Genomic DNA, 27544 nt, shown 5'->3' with positions numbered 1-27544 from the left:
TCGCTCGTTCACGTGTAGGCTGCATTCTCATTCGTCGCACTGATAATCTGTTCAAACACAGAATCATTGTAAAACAGTTGGAAAAAATCAATAGCATGACTCTTCACTCACCGTACGTGTCAATATATATATATTCTTGAGTCCGGTCGCCTCTTCAAAATCCCTCATGTCTCCACTGTTGTGGTCCCTCTGCCACTCCCATTCTTGAAAGTTGGCGGGGGGGGGGGGGACACCTCGTCGAAACCGTCAAAATCTTCACCAAAATATTCGCGAAATTCCCTCTCCCCTTCGCTTAAATTATTCAATTCAAACACATTATTATTCCCGATAGAGTCGTTGTTAATCATCTGATCGCTATCCGAATCGTAGTTGGCCGCCATTACGCTTGATTTACGATTCAAGCGAGAAAAATACCTGTCGCGAAAACAGGTGATATCCGCGATTTTCGCGCCAAAAAGACGGGGAAATTCCATAGAATGACGTGTCAATCACGTGTAGATCTCGTTTCCATATTTAGAACGAGATTACACACGAGAAAGGAAGTAGAAAGAGCGATTTTGTAAACACGCTCGCGCCGCCCGATTTATCGGGCAGCCGGGTGTGGGGCTTGGACAGTTCTCGCCCGATTTTTCGGGCAGCCGGGTTCTGGGACACGGTTTATGCTGCCCGATAAATCGGGCAGTCGGGGCGAAAGGGTTAAAGCGTTCGCTCGTCACGCCGAAGACCCGGGTTCGATTCCCGACATGGGTACAATGTGTGAAGCCCATTTCTGGTGTCCGCCGCCGTGATATTGCTGGAATATTGCTAAAAGCGGCGTAAAACCAAACTCACTCACTTATGATACATTAGCAAACAAAGTAACATGGAAAGTCATATTTGCTGAATGTTTAATTCAAAAGTGCCATGTCACAACCCATTCTCAACCAGGGTGTGATGTGCCATGTACTACATGATCGATAACCTCTACTGTTTCTTTGATATCGACAGTATTTTAAGGTAATTATCTTTTTGAAAGCTAGCTAATACAAAATCTTTCTAAAACATCAAGTTCTCATGTGTCCTAAATACATGATTCTGTTTTCAATTAATCTTTTATAATAAGAATTCTCAAAATAATGATTGATAGAAAAGTCTTTTCTTTGAAACGAACAAGAATGCAAGACTGTGACTTGGCAGGTCAAGGAACATTGTCATGGTCTATCTTGGTCATGTTTTGTAATGAGATGAAATTGGCCTCTCATTCCTTCATATAACTAAAAACGACAGCATTCTGAAGTATAGGAGCTGTCGATCAATACAAGAAATAGATGATAGTTTACTTGCATGGAGGAAGAGCAGTGCTTGCAAAGAACCAGTTTGTATGCAATCCATGTTGGAAAAAATATCACAAGTTCTGATTGATTAAGTTCCAATCGACATTATGTTCAGAGGATGTGCTATGGTGTCTCTATGAGAAGTCTCAAAATGGAGGCCATTTGGAAAACTATGATAGTGATTGAACTTTTCTTATGCATGTCTGAATCGTACTATTTGGTGTGTGTGTGTGTCTGTGTCTCTGTCTCTGTCTGTGTCTGTGTCACACATTCTTGATGTGTTCTGAGTACATGTATCAATCTAGCACTACAAAAATGACATGTCATGTTTTCAGTTGATTGTTGAATGAGAATGTAATCAAGTGAGTGTCCCATTAAAAACTCATTTGGAAGGATTTCCTTTCGTTCTCTAACTTTCATAAGATCAAAGACAACATGGAGTTAATTCTTTCCATTTGGCTTGGGAAAGTGAAGCCAAGTGTTCTGTTCATGTACTGCGTAATACTCTGAAAACATGGAGTCCTTGGCACCATGAAGAAGATGTGACTGCTCGTAGATCACAGAAGACTGTAGATTTCTTTAATCATTGCTATCTTATAATTTATACCTTCAGGTGTGTGTCAGTGTGGTTTCACTTGTCAGTTATAATGCATGAGTATTTCAGTAAAACAAAGGTATTTAGTTTATCAGCATCCACAACTGGATCAATACAACCAGACTGTTGGTATTACACTTCAGGTCAGACTGCTCTTCATTTGGGAGCATAAGGTACATCGTCTTATATGAATGGAGTTTGACTTTCAGATAACTATTTTCTACTTCATGTTGGAGCCATTTTCACCTAATACCAACATTCTTTATAATTCATGACCCGTGAAGATCCAGGGTAGAATAGGTCTTCAGTAACACATGCTTGCCGTAAAAGGCTACTATGCTTGTCGTAAGAGGCGACGAACGGGATCGGGTGATCAGGCTCACTGACTTGGTTGATGCATGTCATCTTATCCCAATTGCGTGGACCGATGCTCATGATGTCAATCAATGGATTGTCTGGTCCAGACTTGATTATCTACAGACTGCCGTCATACAGCTGGGATATTGCTGAGTGCTGCGTTAAACAACAAACAAACAAATGAAAATCTTTATTATCATGTCAAAGTTATCCAAAGTTTTGGTCAAATAATAAGAAAGAAAAATGCCCAATAAGCTACATTGTTCGTAGATAGCACTGCTGGTGTTATTAAAGTAGAAATGGAAACAACTTGATTCTTTGTCCAGTCATCATTTTGTCTTTGTCTCGGAAGAGCTGATCAATGTGGTTCTGACAATCATGCTTGATTGGTCAAACTGTTGACCACTGAATGCACTGGTCAAGAGTCATTGTGCAGGATGTTATAAATTGTTTTAATTAGGAACAAAAACACTCATTATTCCCTGCAGCTGGGGCAAGAGGTCAACTAATGGAGAGAAGATGTGGTTCTGTTTTGATATTCTGGTGTGTCCTTAATCAGCCATTTGTTACTAGTTGTTGAAGAGGATCTCATTGCATATGGACATTTGTATGGCAGTGGGGATGCTCATGAATCAAGGATGGGATGTTGATTTGCTCGTCAATTTGCACAAACTTACAGCAGGTTTAGAAATGAGCATTCCTATTGTGCAAGCCAAAAGGCTTAATTATTAAGATATTCTTAAGACAAGATGAAAGGATACAATTTTAAACTGTTTTCCAATGTATGTTATTATGGAGACCAGTGGCTGAAAGAGGCTAATTTCTGCCACTGCTTATGATGATAAGTTATTTTTTGTTTGATATTTGGTAGCTGCAAATAGAGTGATCAGGTGGCCAAGTGGTGTAGAGGCAGCATGTAACTCACTGTGCAGTTTGAATCCCTAGGGTGTTGATGGTTCCAGATTTACCCTGGTTGTGATCCAAGGTTATTCACTGCCTGCCCATAGTCATTGGTTTCATGAAGAGGCAGGTTTCATGACTTGATTTTGGGAGAAAACAACTAGTTTCTCTGGATTTTCACTTGTCTCGGACTAACAGACTGGTGGCTGTCTTTGTCCCTGAAGAGGGTGAGCATTGATGACAAGTGTCACTCTGGGTTTACCTCCAGCATGAAACTGACATGCTGTGATATGATTAAAATGCTGCGTTATCATTCACTCACATTTATACATCATGTCAACCCTAGGATATTTTGTTGAATCCATGAAAGCCAAAGTATCTTTCCAATACAGCAATTCAAAGTGTCTTCCATCTTCGCCTGAAGTAACCACCCCAGTAGGAAGGGCACCATAGGATCACGAGTTAGAATAGGTCCCCAGCAATCTGTGCTTGTTCTAAGAGGCAACCAAATGAATTGTCTTGGAGATTGGGTTGATTGCACATCATTGTACCCTGATGATGGTTGGACATTTCTCTCAGTATCACCCACCTGCTTGTCTGGTCCAGGCTCAAATACTTATAGGTCGCCATGATGTACCTGGAATATAAGCAAAATATTGAACTCCTCACTACAGTAACTTGCTTTAAATTTTCTTTCAACCAGACCTAAAGTAATCAAATGAAAATTGTATTTTAACAAACAAGGAAAAGTGGTTTTCTGTGTTCTAGTTTTTCATCTAGGTGATCATAATTTGATTTTGAATTTGCGTAGTAGAACATAATTGTAGAAGTTAATAAATTGTGATCAGCTGTGATGCATGTCGCATGTGCTAATTTAAAGAAATCAAGTGAGCATATTGCTCATTTATTGGAAACTGGGGTTAGCTGTTTGTTAGTTCACTGTTTAGATGTTGGAGCCCAAACAGTAATCACATTTTGATCCCAATTACCAAAAAAAGAAAATTGAATTTCTTCAAATTAGTTCCAGAACTAAGCCAGGCATGCATTGAGGGGATGAAAATGACAATGCATAATTATCTGTTCCAGATGACATGCCCAGGAGTTAATTTATTCTCAGCCTTTGTGCTGTAACATCCTGAGCAAAGTTTTTGGGGGGTCATTGGCTTCCAATCACTCCCTAGACAATGAAAATACATTAGGAGAAGGCGGGTTCATATCTAGGCAGAGAATATGGAACCATTTCGGGGACATAATATCAATTGATGACTGGCATAATGAAAGTATGGACCGACAATAACCATTATCAGTTGGGAAGATGATCAATAGTTCATCTATGGTCACTTTGCTGATGAAGTGTACATGGATGTTCATATAGACCTGGGTTTGATAACTACGTGCTGACAATTTATTGATTCCATTGGTTACAGACCTGAACTGCGATGTGTGGCTATCTGTATGACGGTATTATTCTTTTGGAAGTGTCTCGGACAAGGGCCTCATTTCACAAAATGTTCTTAAGGCTAAGTATCATAACTCCAATACTCTAACATACACTTACAGGTGAAGCACTAAGATTGCTTTCTGACATGGGGCCCTGCAATATGACACCTCGGGCTTACCTCCCACATGAAGCTGACATGCCGTAATATGCTGTTCAAAGAAGCATTAAACCAAACTCACTCACTCACTTACTCATACCGAAAGACATTTAAAACATGGTACCTCATTACCCTCGTTGGCTTTTGTCATGAAAGGAATTAAAGAAGACCTGGTTGGCTTGGTATCAGTAGACTGTGTATAAGTGTGGCATCCAGCACTATAAAATCGGCATAAGTCCAGACTAGTACAGGCAGCCTCACACACACAAGCGCATGCAAGTTGCTATATAAGTGCAATAATCTTCAATGCAATGTTAAGCCCCATTTCCCTTTACCTCTTTAAATTCAGTGTAAACAGCAGTGGAGCTTTTATATCTCAATTTTCAGCATCCCTCAGTGTCCTAAAGTTTCAGATGGTCGAGGTCAGCCCTTGCACCAAGGACAGTTACACACGAGATCCTATCTGAATGTACCATCAAAAGCACAATTATGGTCAATTTCTGTGGCAAAGTGGAATGAAACCTGTCTATGGTACTGATTGATTAAGCCATATAAACAGACAGCATTCAGCTGAGGCCTCCGTAGTAAACAGGCTGCATTGCATCAGTGTCTGTGGACGTCAACTGGGTCACTCTGGCCTGAGATTCCAATAGACAGAGATTTATAGTCTATGGAGTTATGTTCCAGTAAGAAGATGCCACACAGTGCTGATGGATTGACACAAGGGGATGAAGTAGGTTCAGTCTCTGTCATTCCCCGACAAGCCAGTAACTCCATCATTGGACACAGTGGGCAGTTTCCAGTATATACTCAGGGTCATAATTTAGGCAACAATCTGAGATTTGATAACTGAACAGTTTTTCTTCCCTGTTGGATTTTTTTTATCTAACAATCATTATGAGGCAACTGTGGCACATGAAGATATTGGACACTTCATAATTTTCCAGTCAGTTTCATTGCCATAGAATTATGGTATGACAGAAATAAAGATTACAACTAAGTCATTTTAAGCTCATATGTTTCTCTTGTTACTTGTTTTTTACCTTTGGCATTCTGTTTTCGGTAAGTGTATACCGACATCATTGTCTTTTGTTTGTTGATCAGCTACAGGTATAGTCAAGTTTGCCAGCTGCTATTGACTATAGCCTCCTGTGACTGACTGATTAATAATGGCATTTGATCATGTTACTAAGTGACAAATGAAGCATGACTGTTTGGTAAGATACATGGGAAGTTAAACAAGTAAAGGAAGAAATTTGTGCTGGTCTGCTAGCCTGAGACTACTAAATTGTTGTTAGGACAAGTAAAAGGCAAATGATGGTAACCTCATTGACTAGAAGCATTTAATTCTGAACAGGGGCGGGTAGGCTAGTGGTTCAAGCGTTCGCTCGTCACGCTGAAGACCCGGGTTTGATTCCCGACATGGGTACAATGTGTGAAGCCCATTTTTGGTGTTCCCAGCTGTGATATTGCTGGAACATTGCTAAAAGCGGCGTCAAACGGCATAAAACCATACTCACCAATTCTGAACAAGTTTTGAAGGGTTCCATTTTGCTACAAACTGGAACTGAATAAACCCTGACAAAATGGAAACATAGAAAACATTTTTGTCTTCTTTTTAGACTTCTAGCAGGACTGGCAAAAAACGCTAAGGGCCAGTGAAATATGGTTTGCACTAGTCTTCTGGACTTGTCTTTTGAAAACTATGAATTTCTAAGGCTGCACATAACCATTTTCTGTAGGTACATTGAAACTTTAAATTAATTGGGGTGTTTGGAAGGGAGGGTGACAGAGATAAACTTACTTTGTTTATGACCGGCATAGGTGGCTTGGAACATACTCCTGGGATCCACACATAGACCTACCAAGGACATTGCATTGACATAACTTGTTGCCAGTACATCTCGTCAATACAACTAAATATGTTTACTAAGGCAAACAGACCAGCAGAACTACTTGACGTGGCCCCATGAGTGTCTTGACCAGTCACCTCTGAAGGGCATGTAGAGGTCATAATGAGAGCAAGACAATGAGGAATATTGTGGTCAGTAATGACCTCACCCGCTTTCACTTCAGCAAGACTAAGGCCACAATAAAGTAATTATCAGATTTTCAATCAAATCTCTCATAAGGGTGAGGCAGGAGGCAAACCACAATAATTTTAAACAAAACTATTCAAGGCATGTGTGTGTGAAATCTTGGTGCATGTGATGCGCAAAGCCTTAATGTTTCGTAGGACTGTACATGGTGTAGTTATCAAGTAAAGGAAAAATGTAGGAACAAATATGTTAATGATTCCATCAAGTTAAGAAACAAGACAAAGATTCTCACTAAGTTTATAAGGCTATCTGACTAATAATGACATTGATCATGTTACTGTATGACAAATGATGCATAAATGCTTGGTGGGACTATAATGCATGGTGTAGTAAGACATGCTCACCATTTTTGCGAACGCCTGGTGTCATCACTGATTTTCAGTGGTCCATTCATGTGCTTTTCACTGCTGTTTTGGCTTTTGCACCCAGTGGTGTTTGTTTTGGTAGTTGATCGAGACAATAATAAGATGTGAGGTAGTGATTCATAGTGTTTGTTTGTTAGCAGTTTAATGCCGCACTCAGCAATATTCCAGCTTTATGACGGGGGTCTGTAAATAATCGAGTCTGGACCAGACAATCCAGTGAATGATATCATGAGCATCGATCCACACTACTGGGATACAATGATATGCATCAACCCAGTCAGCGAGCCTGACCACCCGATCCTGTTAGTTGCCTTTTACGACAAGCATAGTCGCTTTTTACGGCAAGCATGGGTTGCTGAAGACCTATTCTACCCCGGATCTTCACGGGTCTGATTCATAGTGAAGTAGGCAGGGATGAAAATCAAATTCATTTTGGCCTAATGGTATCTGACCACAGTCACTGCGGTAAGCTGGGCACACTCAACAAGACAGAGGCTCTATGTCCCAGGCTTAGCATCCGTCATCACCTCCTTAATATCTCCTCATTAAGGCCAGTTATTGATCACAGCTTCTTGTAGACAAGGGGAGGATTTGTCAAAATCAGATGTTTTTCAGCTGGGTGCTTCCATTTTGGAAGAGGCCAAGAATGGGGTCATAGGTGGGATGTCATCAATCCTGTGCTTGTTGAGGCTTGGCCTTGACCTTGACTTTGTGACACCAGAGTCTTGAAATGATTGATGAAGATGAAATGAAGCATTTTGACGCTTTATGGTGAAAGTAAAGTGTGAATTTTATGTAACTTTAAGTCTATTCTTGGGGACCTGGGAACAATGTATGAAGTTCCTTCTTGGAGTGCACCCATCACACCAAAGACCTGCGTATTTGACCCATGAAGATCCGGGGCAGAATAGGCCTTCAGCAACCTATGCTTGCCGTAACAGGCACCTATGCTTGTCGTAAGAGACGACTAACGGGATCGGGTGGTCAGGCTCGCTGACTTGGTTGATGCATGTCATTGTATCCCAGTTGTGTGGATCGATGCTCATGATATCAATCACTGGATTGTCTGGTCCAGACTCGATTATCTGCAGACTGTCGTCATATAGCTGAAATATTGCTGAGTGCGGCGTTAAACAACAAACAAACAAACAAACAAAACCTGCGTTTTGTGTGTGAATTTTCCTCTTCAGGTGTCTTAATTGCACGTGTCTTGCTTCCATCTTGTCTTGTATTGTGTCTTGTAGAACAGTGGCATGCTTGTTGAAAGTCATTCACATCTATGTATTTGCTATTTCAGTGGTTTTAAAGTATTTCTGGTCAAGATGAATGCATTTGGACAGCGTTCAGAAATACTGTTGATGACTTTGTCTGACTGATTAACTCAACTATTTGGCTTCCAAGGATATGTCATGGAAATGGAATGCAAATGTGTTTGTGACCACCACTATTATGTAGTGGAAGTATTCCACCCACATGAATATGACAGACAGTATCTGTCCCAGGGCTGTAATTACCTGTGTGGAGTTGCATCCCCAGCCATACCAAGTCCTGCTGGTCGTGGGGTCCACTTACCAATTATGATAGTATGCTGTCAGCATGATAGTATGCATGTCTGCTTCACCAAAGTGATAAATGTCTGTGCAGGGATGTGGAAATCAATGCCCGACTTATTGCGTAATATCGCTGTGCAACAAGGAAAAATAAGCTTTAGTTGTCCATGACCAGCCTTAAAATTAAGCAGACCTTTGATAAAATATTTCAAGTACTATATATGGCTTGCATAAAGTTCAGATTGCAAGTATGACCAATGCAGCAGATGGCAGTGTATTGTTTACTTCCTTGGTCTGATTTTGAGGGGCGGTCGGGTAGCCTAGTGGTTAAAGCGTTCGCTCGTCACGCCGAAGACCGGGGTTCGATTCCCGACATGGGTACAATGTGTGAAGCCCATTTCTGGTGTCCCCCGCTGTGATATTGCTGGAATATTGCTAAAAGCGGCGTAAAACCATACTCACTCAATTGTTCTGACTTTGATCATGTTTTAGGACATGCAATCTGATTAGTTGATTAGAATACCATGTATTTTGTGCAGTGCATAGTAAGAAGTCATGACAGGCTGCACTGGCTGCTGGCTGCTTAAATGGTATGGGTTTTGTTGGATTACGGACCAGTGGATAAACCTGGTGGGAAAAGCCATTGAGATACGAAAATGATCCATTTATGTCAAAACAAATATTGTGTGATATAAACTAACCGGGTTTTGCTATAAATCACCTTTTTTTGACAAGTAGACTCACAATTTTTTTAATTTGCACACCCCTGCTTTGACCTGGGCTTTCTTCTCACAAAAGGATGACATGCTGTGACTGAAATACTGTTCAGAGCCCTAAACCCAACTCACTCACTCACTCACTCACTCACTCACTCACTCACTCACTCACTCACTCACTCTACAGTAGTATGTATAGATGTAACCATAGTTGCAGAGCTACATTCGCGTTCAGTGATTTTACCAAACTGGTCTAGGGTCCACTTGCACAAAATGATCTTAGCACTAAGATGATTGTAATTCCCATACTTTAACGTAGGCTTACAATAGTCATAGCACTAAGATCACTTTGTGCAAGTGGGTCCTGGTAGTCTGTGACTTTAAGGGGACACAGAATAATAGAACTGAATGATAGCACTGAAGCACTGTCCAGTCTGCATCAACTGAGTGTCAGAATACCACATCCCAGATGTAGACTTGATTGCTTATGGTTTTCTACATGTATATTGCCTTCTGTGGCACTTTGAGGTATGTCTACCATCAAAGGGGAGTGTGCCCTGTTTCCATCAAGATGCCTGTCTGGAAAATGCTTTGAAGATGTTATTGAACGGAGTACTGAATCATCGAAATGCACCTTATTTGAATGATTTTATGATTGAGACATATATGATAATTATGACAATAAACATTGATGTTTTAGTGTAGTACATTCCAGATGATGTAGGAGGTTTGTATTGTTAGCTTATCTTGTAAAGAGAGGATTACATGCTGCTGCAGCATGGGGTTTTAGCATCATTTGTAAACTGCTATAACTCTCCTATGGGGTGGCCGGTGGTCCTATGCACAGTCGTCATGATGTGGCTGAAATATTGCCGATGTGACGTTAAACTTGAACTCACTCACTCCTGTGCACAGTGCATAGGTCTCAAATCAGCTCAAGTTAAGCAGTTAAGAGTAGTTGGATGGGTGACTGCGTTTGGCAGCTTGACTCTACTACTACTACTACTACTACTACTACTACTACTACTACTACTACTAGCCCGGGGTAGAATAGGTCTTCAGCAACCCATGCTTGCTGTAAAAGGCGACTATGCTTGTCGTAAGAGGCGATTATAGGGATCGGGTGGTCAGGATTGCTGACTTGGTTGACGCATGTCATTGATCCCAATTGCGTGGATTGATGCTCATGATATAAAATCACTGGATTGTCTTGTCCAAACTTGATTATTTACAGACTGCCGTCATATAGCTGGAATACTGCTGTGTGCAGCTTTAAACAACAAATAAACAAATAAACAAACAAACAAACATACTACTACTACTACTACTACTACTACTACTACTACTACTACTACTACTACTTTAATATGGACTTTGGCACCTGGAGCTCTGCCTGCAAATGACAATTTAATTACCATGTAGATAGAAGAAATATCATTGGCGACTTGTTGAATTTGTCCAACACTAGGTAGGTGGTTATGACATTTGAAGGTAATGATGTATCATTTTCTGTTTGTGAATTTTGTTTGATCCAACGAATAAAGGTCGTGTGAGGTTTAGGAGTGAATGTGAAATTGGCCGGACGTTCCCCCAAGGGTCAGTGATTCAAACATTGCATTAAAGTGAGGGCTGTTGAGAAGTGTCCTATGATGAGCAGGATATGAGTGATTGAAACTGATAGCCTTGTACGTGTATACAACTAGTCAGTGTTGAACCTGGAGTAGGTAGTATCAGTGTTCTGGAAGTGATGGAAGTTCATGGACAAAGGAAGTCCTAGTTTTGTTTGCTACTTCAGGCAACATGTTTTAGGTTTGTGGTTCACAGAAGGTTGGACCCATGAAGATCGGCTCAGAATAGGTCTTCATCAACCCATGCTTGCCATAAAAGGCGACTGTGTTTGTCGTAAGAGGCGACTAACAGGATTGGGTGGTCAGGCTTGCTGGTTGATGTATGTTATCGATCCCAATTGCCTGGATTGATGTTCATGATGTCAATCACTCAATTGCCTGGTCCAGACTCGATTATTTACAGACTGCGGTCATGTAGCTGGAATATTGCTGAGTGCGGCGTAAAACAACAACCAACAACACAGAATGTTGAAATAAAGTTGACTGGGTGGGTGGTGTGGATAGGGTGGAGTGGACTGGGAGGATGTAGGATGAGGTAGGGTTGGTCAGGAGTGAGATCAGATAGAGTGGGGTATTGGTTGGGAGATGGTACAAATGTGAGGGATAGGTTGCAGTTAGATTGAGGGGTTTTGGATAGCCTTGCTCCAAGGCTGTACTGAATGTTAAGTCCATGGATGTATAGTAATCATACCCCCGACCTAAAAGGGTATATAGTTAAACCAAGGTTCCGTCAGTCCGTCCGAAAACTTTGTCCGCGCGATTTCTCTTAAACTATTCAGCGGATTCATCTCAAACTTAGTACATATAATCTGTGTCATATGGGGGGGTGCAGTCCAAAGAAAAAATTGTTTTGATTAATTTTCCATTTTTTAATGAATTTTTCAAACCCTAACCCTATCCATTATTTAATTTGAAACTATGACACACTAGGCGGGTCGGGGGTATTAGAGAGCCATGCTCACTTTTGCCCTTGTTATTCTTATAATAGGCAGGTCTAGATAAACGGAGAGTACGCCAGTCTTTTATAGGGACAACTTGTTCTTATTATTTATATAATCCTGAAATTAAAATTTAAACTAATAATCAATGCCTAATAAGAGACTTATTCGGAAAAATTATTTGTTTTAATTTTAGAGGAGAGAATGTATTTTTGAGGTAAAAAAGATTTGATAGACTAGTCATTCTACAAGTACTGTTGCACACACATGTATCTCCATACGGTCATCATCTCACCTGTTCAAATATGATGGTATTGCAAATAAAAGCACATGTCTTTAGCCACACATCACATAAACCCATAATCTAAGCTAACACCATCAGGAACTACAATCATGTTCCTTCCGCCTCCTGCCTCACCTCCTCGGGCACGATGTGAAACGGAGTCGTCTCTGATGCCGGATCAAGACTTCACTGCAGCCGACGAGATGGGAAATATAAAGGGAGGAAAGTAATGTAAGGAGGGAATTAGCCGAGACTTACTGTATTAACGAGAGTCAGAACACAGAGGTTAATAAGAAACACGAGGATAGCAATCGGCTGCAGCAAAGCATGGGACACATCAAACAGTTGTGAGCCTAGGTGATGCACAATACGTGCAAGATGGCTGTCTCTTTAATATCTATCCCCATACTGTCTGTGCCAAGGGCAGGATGTAGCATGCTGCGTCTTACTGGACTCCTTTTGGAATGCAAATTAAAAACTGCACTGAGGAGTATTTTATTCGAAACTATTTTAATTATCATGAGAGTGACTGGCATGTTTGTTGAGATTGAGGATCTTCATTACTATTGTGAATGTGTTTCTGCTTACATTAACGGCTTTCTGTTTCTGTTTTCAGGTTTGTTTTAATCAAAATAGCTTTTGATCTTGTCTTGTGTAATTGTAAGAAGTTTTTTACTAAATTGTACTTAATACCCATGTCAGTGGAATTGGAGTATCACTATTGGGAAAAGTTTAGAAAACAGATTTTCAGTCAAGAATTTCTGTCTTGAGTGTTTTTAAAAATATCACACAAAATGTTTTGGAATATTTTTGTTGCACATATTTGGATTAAATCCTTCTGTTCAAAATTGTCATTCCAAAAATATCTGAGAAACCCCAAACAAGTCTGCAATACTTTTAGCAAGATAGATTTTTTCATTTTTTGAAAAGGAGAAAATTCTCTGGGCTCATTTTTATTACATATTAAAAGACAATGTATTCAAAGAATATTCTGCTGTATGATGCTTTATGTAACATTTGGTTCCATCAGTGGACCCCTGTGAACATCAGGGTTAGAATTGGCCTCAACATCCCATGCTTGTCGTAAGAGGTGACTATCCTCGTCAAAAGAGGCGACTAACGGAATCAGGTGGTCAGGCTCGCTGACTTGGTTGATGCATGTCATTGTATCCCAATTGTGTGGATCGATGCTCATGACGTCAATCACTGGATTGTCTGGTCCAGACCTGATTATTCACAGACTGCCGTTATATAGCTGGAATATTGCTGAGTGCTGCGATAACAACAAACCAGACCATCATTCTATCAACTGACAAAAAAATACTTTTTGTTGTAATTTTTAATCATGAAAGAGCAAACTGTGACAAAAGTTTTGAACTTTTACTGTTATTTAGTTTTTTCAGATGAAAACAAGAAGCAGTGTATAAGCCAATCAACTTTTAATAGTCTGTCCTGTCAAGTTAGTCTCAAGGCCACCAGAAGGTCATCCCTTGCTCCGGGGTGTCACCGTCTGCAGCAGACGGTGGATAAAATCAGCATCGCTTTAGGGAATTATGGTGGCTTTGGCTGCAGGCTGGCAGGCTGAAATTATAGAAATATGCCCTTAGATGTGAGCGCTGTCGCTCGTGTCGACCAGTTACATGATAGGTTTGTGCAAATCTCGCAAGATAATTAAAGGTCAAATTGTGATTGAACAAACATTTCCCATTAGATAAGATATGGTTATTGTCATAGAGATTCATAATTCTCCAGGGAATGTGAAATATATCATTGCATTGGGACATCAGGCACTTCTAATGATAAAAGGATTGTGATGACAACAGATTATGTTATATTGTCAGAGATATTGATTGTTCGTAGTCACCTTATGTTCTTTGATTTTCATGAAATCTGTGTTTAAAGATGAAAACATTTCAAATTAATCGAATGGAAATTGTGACCATTGATCATTATGCCTGTTCACTTCAGCCCTTTGATACCATATATTGTTGCATAATATTTATTGATTCATTTGTTCATATTTGTTTTCCCATTTGACAGTCAGGTTTGATTCCAAGAAGTGTATATGTGTGAAGAGGCTTCTTGCATTGTGTTCCTTTCTGTGATGTATACTACTCAAATTTTGATAGGGATTATCAACTATGTCCTGTTTAAATGTACACGACGTGTTGTGAGAATCTGTGTTGCTTATCGTGGAAAGATAAAACTATCCCTATCAAAAATGGTATCTTTGAATGGAATATTGCCAACAACCGCTTAACTCATTCACTCAAAAGGATCATATGGTGTCAAGGCACACACGATTCACTTCATCTGTTTAATTATTTCTGTTTGTTATATCCAAGATTTGAAAAGGCCTTGAATTTGGTTGCCAAGCCTTGAAAAGGCCTTGAATTTGGTAGTCCAGCCGTGAAAAGGCCTTGGATTTGGTTGTCCAGCCTTGAAATGGCCTTGAATTTGGTTGTCCAGGCTTGAAAAGGCCTTGGATTTGGTAGTCCAGCCTTGAAAAGGTCTTGAATTTGGTAGTCAAGCCTTGAAGAGGCCTTGGAATTTGGTAGCCCATCCTTGAAGAGGCCTTGAATTTAGTAGTCAAGCCTTGAAATGGCCCTGAATTTGGTAGTCAAGCCTTGAAATGGCTGTTGAAATTTTAGTAGTTAATTTGAACATACAAATGGAGACATTCTGACTCTGAAGTATAGTATGCTTTAGGATATCCCAATAAGTCTGTTTGAAAGGACACTGGAGTCTTCAGCCTTGAAAAGTGTGATCGTTGCCTTGGAAAGGACTTAACAAGGCCTTAGATTTGATGACAAGTTTGGCGTGAATCTTAGTATAGGATTGGAGCTCCAATCAGATGGAAGCTTAATGAGGACTCTTTGCCGACTAATCTCAGGGTAATACCAGCCACACAGCAATGATTGTATACTTCAGACCAACCCCTCTAATTATGAAGTCAATAACAATAATCAAAGAAGGTAATATACTCCATGTGAGCTGATACTGAAAGTGAATGGGTGGGAAAGTGGCAACATTGGCCCATTAAGAGTAAAGCCTATATTTAAGATGGGACAATAATGCTGTATTTCTCTCCATCAGCCATTTAGGACTAATCCCTTTGTACTATATAGCCATTAAAACTAGTCATGTCATTGTGTGGACATTCAGCTCGCCATTGAAATAGAGTTACCACTGAGAACACAAGTCATTATGCAAATATCTAACTGAATACACCTCTTCAACATCTCAAGGTGTGAATTCTGTTTGAATTTGCATAGCATAACGAATGCAAATTTGAATGATGTTGTATAATTTTATGACATGCTTCTAACACACAATAAGAATAAATCAAATTTTAATTCTCCTAATTCTCATTCCCAAATTCATTATAAGATGAAAATGCAGATTTCGATTTCAGGCAACCTTTATTCTAATTTTGGCTCTTTGATCTTGGATTACACATTGTTCATCCAAAGCTGAATATAAATCAGTCCGTAGTTTGTAATCAGTTAAGTGATTGTAAGATAACTTGTGGATTTCAGGCATTGGTCAATCAACCTGACAAAGGTCATTATTGATGCGAGGGTGAAGGTTGACTGACTTTACCATTCTAAAATGTCCTAGCCTCTCCATTGGGGGCATAAACATGTAGCTATCTCACAACATCATCCCAAATGGCAGCTGATTGTTAATTTATGACTGACAGTTTGTGACAGTGATTGGGAGTCCGTGACATGTACATAAGGATTTAATTGTGCACAGATTTTGGCTCCCATGTGGGTTTCATTCTTTGACTTATCTCGAGTTGAAATCAGTTGGAGTTTAACTCTGCTGGGATATTAAATCATCGTGGTGATTGAGAAATATTTGGATGTGACAGTAATTGTTTCCAGTAAACTAGGTGACTACATTAATGTGTCATTCTTGATTCTTCATTCTCATCGCAAGCTCGTTCTTTCTGTCTTCCTAAACTGTTATTGAAATATTAAAATTGATTCTAATAAATTAAATTTTCAAAAGAGATTAGATGCCATAATTGATTATAGCTCAACTAAACTGAAACAAATTTGTCCATGAAAAAAGATGTCACATGAACAGTGAGCTGGTAGGATTATTTCACACAGTATTTTGCCTAAATGATATTTGAATGAATATTTTATTTAATTTATAAACTTAACAAATTCATACTGATCATGAATATATTGACTTTTCTTTTTTAAATTGTGTGCTCTGCCTTCACTACAAAAACATATCCCCCAAATATTCATGATCCCTAACTTTTGGGGTTCAGGATATATGTATGTAACAATGCATACCAATGGAAAAGTTAATTTAATTGCAATGCTCTTTTTGAAATATTGAAACAACAGGACAAACAAATGTAGACACACTTCCGGTTTGCCCAAAGGACGAAAAAATACTTAAACTCGATGTCAGCATGTATTATGCTGACCCCCACCTCCATGCGCCGCCTTTCTGAAACAGAAAATGTGCACTATACAGAAGAAAATAATGTACCACCAGCAAAAATTTGTTTCATTTTTAATCACTATTCTTTTACAGAAGTTCAAAGAATTTGTAGGAATTTCTAGGCCCCAATACAAGACTGGGGGCAAGCCCAGTTCCTAAAGCATTCACTTGTGTTGAGCACCTCGGTGTGAAGCCCTAGTGTCCATAATGATAATAATAATAAAAATAGTAATAATAATAAAGCCATTTATAATGTGCCAGATTCCATTCACCAAGTGAATATTCATGGCTCTAGATAATTATTAAAACGGTCAGTGGAACAGTGTGCACTCAATATGGCTGGAATGTGTAAGAGTGACATAAACCCTACTCACTGATTGCTACAGTACTGCTGATGCAGGATTGACCACTCACTCACTCACTCACTCACTCACTCACTCACTCACTCACTCACTCACTCACTCACTCACTCACCCACCCACCCACCCACAAATCCACTAACCCAACCACTCACTCACCCACAAATCCACTAACCCACCCACCCACTCACTCACTCACTCATCCACAAATCCACTCACCCACCCACAAATCCACTCACCTACTCACTCACCCACAAATCCACTCACACACCCACAAATCCACTCACCTACTCACTCACTCACTCACCCACAAATCCACTCTCACTCACCCACAAATCCACTCACTCACTCACCCACAAATCCATTCACACACCCACTCACCCACCCACTCACTGACTAACTGACTGTATATAACAGCTCACAAAGAAAGGCATGAGCAGCTACTTTCCCTTCCTAATTGTCAACAGAGAAGTCAATACCCAGCCATTTGCTAATTGAGTGGCCGTCACTGACCGGCGTCAATGTTTATCAACATGCACATAACTGTTGATAATTACTATGGTAAATTAACGCAATAATCTTTTGCTTCTTGGATAATTAAATCACTCAAACGGATACAGCTTGATTGGTAACTGCTGCTCGTACAATCAGATCATATTTGATTGGATTGTATATTAGACAGGGATGATTGTGTTTACTGCAGAAATAATTTCTTTAAACTCTGTTATTTGTTCAAATATTTCGAAGAAATTTAGGTTCCACAATGTGACAACTTTTTTTTTTTTCGATTTGTTTTTTCGAAACTTTTTTTTCTCAGAATTTAGAGTTCACATTTTGAACCATAGAATGAAGGTGTGCACGACTTTATACTTAGGTATCGAGTGAGTTAAAATTTAACATTGCTTGAGGAATATTGCAGACATATGTAACAATAGGGGGTAAACGTGGAAGTATTTACACATGGTGAGAGGAGCGTGGGAACGGGAGGCTGACTGTAGTATGCTGTGATTCCAGTTGTTTGTTGCAATAATCTGTCATAATGTTGTATGTAACCTGCTTTGCTATATATTACGATGCACATATTTCAAATGTGTGTCACAGTGTTGTATGTTTATAAACTTCACTATGTATAATGAAACATATTTGAAAAGTGTGTCACATTGTTAGATCTTTATATACTTCACTATATATTATAAAACACATATTTGAAATGTGTGTCACATGTTATATGTTTATAAACTTCACTATATATATTATGATACATTTTTTAATTGTTTCATTATTCTTGCATCAACACATCTGTTAAGATCAGGGTTAGAATAGGTCTACAGCAACCCATCCTAGCGGAAACAGGCTACTATGTGTTTCGCAAGAGGCAACTAACAGGATCAGGTGGTCAGGCTCGCTGACTCTGGTGAGGCATGTCAACGTATCGCAATTGCCTGGATTGATGCTCTTGATATCAATCACTGGATTGTCTGGTCCAGACACGATTATTTACAGACCGGCGTCATAGCTGGAATATTGCTGAGTGCGGCGTTAAACAACAAACCAACCAACTCTAACATCCAGATGGCATGCCGTGATATAATAACTAAAATACTATTCAGAACAGGCTTTCACTTAACTAATTCTATTACTCACAGTTCTTCAGTGCCTTAGGTGGGTACCAATAGGTTGGAGTTTTAGATCTGCATGTTTTGTTCCTTATTCTAAAATATCATCTTAATAGTCGTATTATATAAACAGATTGCGATATTATTGGTTCCGGATTGAGGCTGTGAGAATAGGGGCAGTGTCACAAATCCGTAGTCAGTCAAATTTTGGGTCATTTTTTCTAGCTTAGTAATTTTGCGAATAACAGATGTCAAGTTGAATCTCAAATGCGAAATCATATCTATGCGGATGTGGATCATCAGCCTGTCTGTTGGGAAACAGGGGGACAGCTGGTTCTGCTTTGGTATCATTACTGCAATTTGTGTTTTGAAAATACCAAACATTGACCTTTTTTGTTGTATTGTTAGATCTAGTTACATAAGACTCGTACGAGGTTTCAGCACGATTACGATTAGTTGTTTTATGCTAAACCCTCATATTAAAAAACATTTTGACTTGTTACAGGTCTCCAGGTGACACAGACGTTTGTGGGATGCTTGAGGAACGTGTACTTCAACGACTTCTCCGTCCTCCACGGCCTCCGCACCACCGACTCTCAGTGTGCCTATCATGGAGGCTTAACCCCGGAGTTCAAATGTGACCCCACCCAAGAGATCCCTTTCACCTTCCCAAGGTCGTCGTCGATGTTGCGACACAACACTCCTATGCTGCAGAATCTGACGGTGTCGTTACAGTTCAAGACAGTCAGGAAGAATGCCCTGTTGTTCTATGTGGAGCTGATCTCTAAGAGGGATGGTGGCGCTTATGACTTCGGTTTCATTGAGGTAGGGACATGTCATTTCTTTATAATTAAATTTTCGTTGTGTTCATGGAAATTCCTGCATTCTGATTAGCTGAATTGGTCACGTGTTATTGCATTCATTTCCCAATGAATGTAAAAAATTAAGCCATGCCCACCGCGGCACACTACTTTTATTACTGCGGAATGTCGGGGAATCCCAATATTACAGTCGAGGGAATTCCCTTTCTGCTCACGTGTATCGTCATGCACAGGACATTTAGCGACTTTCATGCATATTCATTGTCCAAACTACCCTTTGTAACCGAAGGCCGAGAATGAATGAAACAGCAAACGTGCAGGCTCGCTCGCCAGTTTTTTTTCCCGCTCGCCTCGGTTCAACTTTCATGTCTTCGCGTTTCATTTCTAACTAGCATTTCTCCAACTGTTTTACCGTAATCAGAGAAGTAATGTTTGAATCACTCAGTAAATGACCATGTTATTTGAAACAGCCGCCTTCTATCTGACATATTTCTTCCGGTTCGTTACAGTCTGACTGTTGCAAGTTTTTTCGCCTCTTGCCTTAATTGACAGGTCAAATGAACATTGTTTTAATCCCACTTTCCGTTGATTGGCTACTGACTGTGTAGGCGTGTCAAGTCATGTGCATAAATTAAACGATCACCTGATTCATGTCACGCCACTGTATGTATTCCTACACCTGGAATGTTCATCAATGCCGTCATTTTTGTCTGTTTTGAAATATACAACTGTTTGGGGTTAAACTATTGTAGATAAAACATGTTTTACGTTGTCGAATTTAATTATAAGCATTGACTGTGTATTTTTTTCGGTTCATTGAGGTATGAATCGAAAAACCGAAGTGCAAACTTTTGTAAGAATCCGCTACGCTACGCGGATTCATACAGTTTGCACATCGGTTTTTCGATTCATACCTCAATGAACCGAAAAAATACACAGTCAATCCTTAAATGAAGACGTACTACGTAGGGTGTCCTTTGAAAATAGTTTTAGAATTGTGCACATATTTGGTATGTCCAGGATGTATTTTTACAAAAGCTGATTAATTACACAACTGTGTTAGCCTGAATGTCTTGCTCCCAATGCAATGAAGACTGCAAGAGTTATCTCCCCATTTGTTGTGAAAGAAAGTTAGTTTTGCTCAGACTTTAATAACTAACGTAAGAATCCATTAAAATTTGTACTTTCTTTTTGACTTGATTTGCTGAGGGTGCACAGAGAAATACAGGAGACTCATTGGATATCCCGATGGCTACTGTTCAATTATCAGTGTCTTGCAATTCATAGATCAGGACCGCCTCCATGGTCTAGTGGCAGAGTGTCTGATTGGAAAGCGTTGGTACGTGGTTCCATTCCTGGCTGCGTCATACCAAAAGACATTTTACGTGTTGTTACCCTGCCTGGTGCTCGGCATTAAGGGGCTAAATAAGGATCGGTCGACTCAGAGTCAGTATACTGTGTCCACTGTGTCTAATAAGTGTCTCTACCCTGACCTGACCAGGGCTTGACATTCAAAGAATATGTGTCTACCCTGACCTGACCAGTGCTTGACATTCAAAGAACATAGACCCCAGCCAATATGTGTTGCAAGAAATACAATTTATGGCCAAGATTGGTTACCACTCTTCGGTGTATGTAGCATTACCATTGTCTGGTTTGTGATTATGCATTTATTTGGCTTTGACAGTTGTGATGAAGTGAGATATTTGTTGTATTGATAAATGGAATATATGTAACAACTGTCTCCCTGCTGCTGCTGTAGGTGTGGGTGAGGAATGGCCTGCCCCTCCTGTATTTCTCCCCGTCCAAGGACCCCACCCTCACCCAGAACCTCACCCTCCCAGCCCAGGTCAACAATGAACAGTGGCACTCCCTCAAGCTCACCCTGAAAAACAAGTAAGATGTTGGAACGCTGTAGATGTTCAGTAGTGATTATTGATGTTAGTCTCTTGAAGATGTTGGAATGCTGTAGAAATTTGATCATGGACTTATTCGTATATGGCTTTTGAAAGATGGTGGAATGTAAAAATCAAGAGTAAACTTATTGATGTGTGCTTGTTGAAACTTAAGATGGCGGAATGCTATAGAAAGTCAATAATGAGTATATTGATATGTGACTGTTGAAAGATGTTGGAATGCTTTAGAAAATCAGTAGTAAATTTATGCAACAGTTCATTCAGAGGTAAATATTAAGTACCAGGTAGATATTTGGCATTCATGTTATTGGCATATATTTCACGATAACATGTTTCACTGCTGTATCTAACACTGAATGGCCACATATCGTGTGCTCCGTGTGTTTATACATGCATGGAGGTTACACTGAAAAGAGAAACTGGGAATTATTCCCAAGATATTTTCCTACCTATCAAACTATCATTAACAATGCTGGTCAAACCGGGATGGACATTTTTTAACAATGCCATTAAGATATCCAATAACAGCAAGTGTCTCTCCACAGCAAAGCCAAGATCAATGTGGACGAGACGACACGAACTACATCCCACTTTACTCAGACTTTACGACAGCGAGGCAAGATTGTGCTGGGGTATGGGCTCCGACGATATAAAAGTGAGTGACAAGATATGCAAAAGTTCTTTAATTCCTACTTTGGACTCTCTCTGTCATAGGGTCATAAAGGTCTCTGTACCCTTGCTTTACATCCTTCATGATCGCCTCTGAAACTTCCATGATCCACTGGGGGCGGTCGGGAAGCCTAGTGGTTAAAGCAATCACTTGTCATGCCGAAGACCCGGGTTCGATTCCCGACATGGGTACAATGTTTGAAACCCATTTCTGGTGTCCCCCGCCATGATATTGCTGGAATATTGCTAAAAGTGGCGTAAAACCATACTCACTCACTCACTCACTCACTCACTCACTCACTCACTCACTCACTCCATGATCCACCAGTACTTGTCATCATTAAAGACACCTGGCCTAGTTTCACTAACACTTCTATATATATATATTGGGCAGATTCTGAAGGGTTTGTGGGCTGTATGAAAGCCATCAAGATCCAGGACAAGAAGATCGACCCCATCAACACCATCGACACCAGCGCCGCAGTCGGCATCAAGCTGGATGGCTGCCACCTCGTCAACTACTGCGCTGCTGACAATATCTGCGAACACAACAGCGAGTGTCTGTCAGACTGGGATGGCGTACAGTGCGACTGTCCCCAACACTATGAGGGGAAGGCCTGCCACTTCTGTGAGTACACTGGCCTCCTGGTTAACTACGTCATGTGCGTAGACTTGTGTCCCTTTGTCAGGCTAGGATCTGCTGATCATGAGTTCACATCCCAGATTTATACCAACCCGTGCTTGCCGTAAATGGAGATTGTCATAAGAGGTGACTAACGGGATCGGGTGGTCAGGCTCGCTGACATGGTTGATGCATGTCATCGATTCTAATTGCGTGGATAAATACTCATGTTGTCAATCACTGGATTGTCTGGTCGATTATTTACAGACCAACATCATATAACCGGAATATTGCTGAGTGCGGCATTAAACAAACAAACAAACATACCTGTTCCTGGATTACCGTCACTTTGTGCTATCTATTTTGCAGAAATGCCATGAAATAAGTGAAATAGTGTTCAAAGTTTTATTAGATCCACTTCATGCTCTCACAAAGTGAACTTCATGAAACCAAATGTGAATCCCCTAGAACTGACAGACACACTCACAAACCATGTGTAAAGTGATACAAAGTGATAAAGAAATGAAAGACCTTGCCTTCAGACATTTTGTGATTCTTGTAGATAGTAGTAATATGTAAAAAAATTGATTTTATGAAGTTTCATGCTGTTAGACGACAACCTTGACTTTGGCCTCAGATCAATAAAAAGGGCAGATCCAACATTTTTAAAATGGAGGGGTCCAAAATATCAAAATCCTCAGATACTTTTACTGCCTGCAACATACTACATTTAGTACGCCTATGATTAATTTTCTTATTTGATTTTGCTTCAGCCAAATATCCAAGAACATGTGACGCTTACTTTCAATCTGGCCGCAACACATCTGGTGTGTACCTCATTGACCTTGATGGCAGTGGCAACCTTGACCCTGTGTACGTCCAGTGTCACATGAACAAGATGCACAACGATCACATGTACGGGGAAACAGTGATTGACCACAACTTCCGCCTCAATACCACTGTCAGGGGGAGCATGATGAATGACGTCCGCTACCATCTCGATTACAGGTACTGTCTCCTCTTGGCTCACTTGTACTATCTGATTTAGGCGTTGAAGAGACTAACATTGTCATTCATGTCAGTTTCACATTAGATCAGATTAGCGCATAAAGTGCATGGCCAGCCAAACCAGACTGTTCCACTCATGATAGATATTCTTATCTTTCCATGATACCCAAAATTGATTCTCATAATGTGTCAAGTGTATATTTAAATAGAACGAAATATCTGATTATCTCTATCAAAAGTTGAGTTGTGTATTTCTATTTTCCGGATGTAGTAGATCGGATCGTTGTTCATACAGTCATCCACTGTTTTGGTTGGCAAAGGCCTCATTATTTACAGGCCACAATTGGGTCTGCACCCTGATACGAGGGGATGTCGCCTTAATATTCAGAAAGATAGACCCAGTCTTCTATTTCATGACTGACAATTATTTTCTCATCACCCAAATTATCGTCAACAAGTCCGCCAATCAAAAGACAGAAAATTAGTCGTGTGACTAATAGTATTTGTTGTCAAACTACTGATTGCTTAACGATCTAAAGTGGTAGGCATCTAGTGAATATTTGTTATATTTTTGTGTAGGATCATACTTTGTATTAGTGAAAGTAAACATTTCAAAGTTAATATATCTTGCATAACACAGTGCTATGTATTAACAGGTGGTTCTGCTTGTCTGTAGAGCTGCCTGTCCATTAGTTCTTAGTAGTAGTATTGTTGATGATAAGCCTGATTACGTACAACCATCCTGGAACTAGACTGATAGCTTTTGGAACATTCACACTAACTTATTCCAACTTGCAGAGGCATGAGCCGAGAGCAGCTGCGGACACTGACACTGTTCTCCTACGAGTGCCGTCAACACGTAGCATACCGATGCCGACAGGCGCCTCTGCAGCTGGGGATGAAGACATGGTTCAAGGCAGCGAACGGAGAGATAGTGGACTACCTCAGCAACCACAAGTCTGGCTACTGTGACTGTGATGGGAGGGACTCTTGCGATGGACTGAAGTGCTTCTGTGATCACGGTGGGTTGTATGTCCAGGTCATGTGGAACCCACACCTTACCTGTGTATTGATCCCATGTGTATTCCAGGGTACAGTAGGCCCACAGCCCCCTATATTTGTCCTATAAGGCAGCTACATGGATTGGGTGATCAGGCTCACATTCAGGGTGAATCTGAGATTTGAACCCACTGGATCGTAGCACGCCTTGGACCACTGAGCCACCCGTGCCCATTATGTGATTACAATCAGCTTGTGTACACACTGTGCACATGGCCCTGGCCCAGTGAAGATCTTTGAAGATCCGTGAAGACCCAGGAAGACCCGGGGTAGAATAGGTCTTCAGCAACCCATGCTTGTCGTAAGAGGTGACTAATGGAAAGGGGTGGTCAGGCTCGCTGACTTGGTTTGATGCATGTCATCGTATCCCAATTGTGTGGATCAATGCTCATGACATCAATCACTGGTTTGTCTGGACAAGACTCGATTATTTACAGACCACCGTCATATAGCTGGAATATTGCTGAGTGCTGTGTTATACAACAAACAAACAAACAAACATGGGCCTGGTTGTGTTTGTGTGACACCAACCCCTGAAGCACCACATGGGGTTTCTAGGTTAGAGTACATCCCGGGTAACCTATGCTTGTCATGTGATACAATGGTCAGACTTTGTCACTTAAGATTACATGTCATCTCACCTTGGCGGCATGGAACATTGTACACATTATCACAAGTTTGTCTGGTCCAGATTCACTTTTTCACAGGACACTTTTAATTAGCTGGAATATTTTTGAGTGCGGCTTTAAACAACAAATACACAAACAAACAAACATTTGGACTGATCACAAATTTTATAACCACTGCAGATGATCACCCTGAAAATTAACACGATTCCTTTTTCAGATGAAGCAAATATATTCCCCATCCACAGAAACATACATGAAACAGAAAATCAGTATATAATCAAATATGGAAGTCACTGTTGAATAAGAAACAATTTGTTTTCCAAATGTGGTTAAGGTTTGATGTTTAGTGACGTTAAGTTGTACTTTTTCCTGCTTACTTTGCCAACTTCTAGAATGCCAATCAAACAGTCAACGTTTTGTGACATCTAATGAGTCGAATGATTGTCTTGTCATTTGCCCTTTGACCTTCTGTCCTGTAGACTGACATTCTTTGTTATCAGCTTCTCACACGTGGAGAGAAGATGTCGGTTTCAACGGAGTAAAGAGTCAGCTTCCATTGGTGGACATCACAATCCTCCAGAGTGAGATGGAGCACATTCAAGGGGAGGCAACTCTATCTCTTGGTCCTCTACGCTGCTGGGGAAATGGTATGTTCAATGGGAGAAAAATATCCTTCACGGTGGACTCAAATAAGGCCACAATAAATTATTTAGTAGAATTTCAAGAAAATGTTTAAGAAGTGAGGTAGGAGGCATTTAATGTTTGGGGGTGGGGGTGTTAAGTAAACTGTTCAAGGAATCTGTTTGGGTAAATGTTGCTGGATGCGATTCAAGTTAATAGTTGGTAGGACCCTGTATTTCAGGCTGTTGAGTGCACATATAAAGATTACATTTATATTTCAAATGTCGATAAAAAGTGTTTTCTGATTTGTAGGCGTTATTGAGTGTTGGATGCTCCTAATTGAAAAATACATTTTGAGATACTTATCTCTAACATTAACATTCTGCATTGATGCTAATGCGATACAGCAATATGGCCACTTGTGTGCGTCTACTTGCAGTGAACCAGCCACTGGACCAAGCCATCACCATCACCCAAGAGAACAGCTACATCCGGCAGCGGCCATGGGTGCGAGGGGATCTCTACCTCAGCTTCAAGACGCACCAGATCACCGCACTTCTCATCTACCAGAACAAAACTGACACCAATGCTAACAGATTCCTGATCAAGATTGTAGATAGTACGTTCATGATTCCTTCATTCATATTTGTAGGATGCTAAGTGATCGTTTTCATGCAGAAGATTTCATTTCCCACATGGGTACATGGGCCTTTCTGGTGCCCCTCTGATTTACTGGGAACATTGCTGAGTGTGGTAGAACACCATACTCACCCAGTGTCCTAGTGATGGACTGCTGGACTGATTGGCTTGGAGTCAGTATACATCTACAGTGAAGTCTCGTTAATCCAACACCCGTTAATCCGACAGTCGGCTTTATTCAACACTAATGATGGGAACCGATTAAATCAGTGCTATTTAGACCCATGAATCCGACAGTCTCGCACTCCGACTCCGACACACCTAATTTGCAACGAATTACCGAAATCACTCATTAATCAGTCTCGTTAATCCGACACAGTGATCAGCGTACTCCGTGGTCATCTGCCCGCGAGTACACAGCCCGTGTTTTGATGCGAGACGTGTCGGCAAGTAGTTGCATATTTCAACGGCTGCAGAGATAAATTTGCTTAACAATAAACAATTACTGCTTTAAATAAACAAAACAGGATTAATCACATGCCTAGATTACCGCAATCTCATAAAATCGGATACAAGTCCTTGCTACCACTGAGGACATCCCATTACAAGTCACGTCAGAACGACCTTTCGCGAACTTTGACTGACCAATGAAAATTATTAACAGGAAGTCAACATTAGCCAGTAAGAAAGCAACTTTCTTAAGCATTGCGGCACAAGTTTCAAATTGGCGACTTCCATTCCAGACTGCTTTAAAAAGTATTTTGAATCAGTCATAA

At 40.4% G+C, this 27544-nt stretch overlaps 1 protein-coding gene across 8 annotated transcripts in view; it reads left to right on the top strand.

The window, feature by feature from the left end:
* LOC139478946 (axotactin-like) overlaps positions 1-27544 on the top strand; it is a 194956-nt gene that overhangs the window by 135469 nt on the left and 31943 nt on the right. For all 8 annotated transcript variants that reach the window (XM_071261660.1, XM_071261662.1, XM_071261656.1 and 5 more), the window contains exons 8-15: positions 19290-19609; positions 21368-21501; positions 22067-22176; positions 22585-22818; positions 23586-23820; positions 24619-24842; positions 26009-26155; positions 26569-26748. In XM_071261660.1, coding sequence (XP_071117761.1) covers positions 19290-19609; positions 21368-21501; positions 22067-22176; positions 22585-22818; positions 23586-23820; positions 24619-24842; positions 26009-26155; positions 26569-26748 — 1584 coding nt within the window. The remainder of the gene's footprint in view (positions 1-19289; positions 19610-21367; positions 21502-22066; positions 22177-22584; positions 22819-23585; positions 23821-24618; positions 24843-26008; positions 26156-26568; positions 26749-27544) is intronic.

This window comes from Haliotis cracherodii, unplaced genomic scaffold, assembly GCF_022045235.1.
Source record: "Haliotis cracherodii isolate W230 unplaced genomic scaffold, xgHalCrac1.p SCAF_4, whole genome shotgun sequence".
NCBI lineage: Eukaryota > Metazoa > Mollusca > Gastropoda > Lepetellida > Haliotidae > Haliotis > Haliotis cracherodii.
The sequence above is the reverse complement of the archived record's forward strand: the minus strand, read 5'-3'. Positions and strand labels throughout refer to the sequence as shown.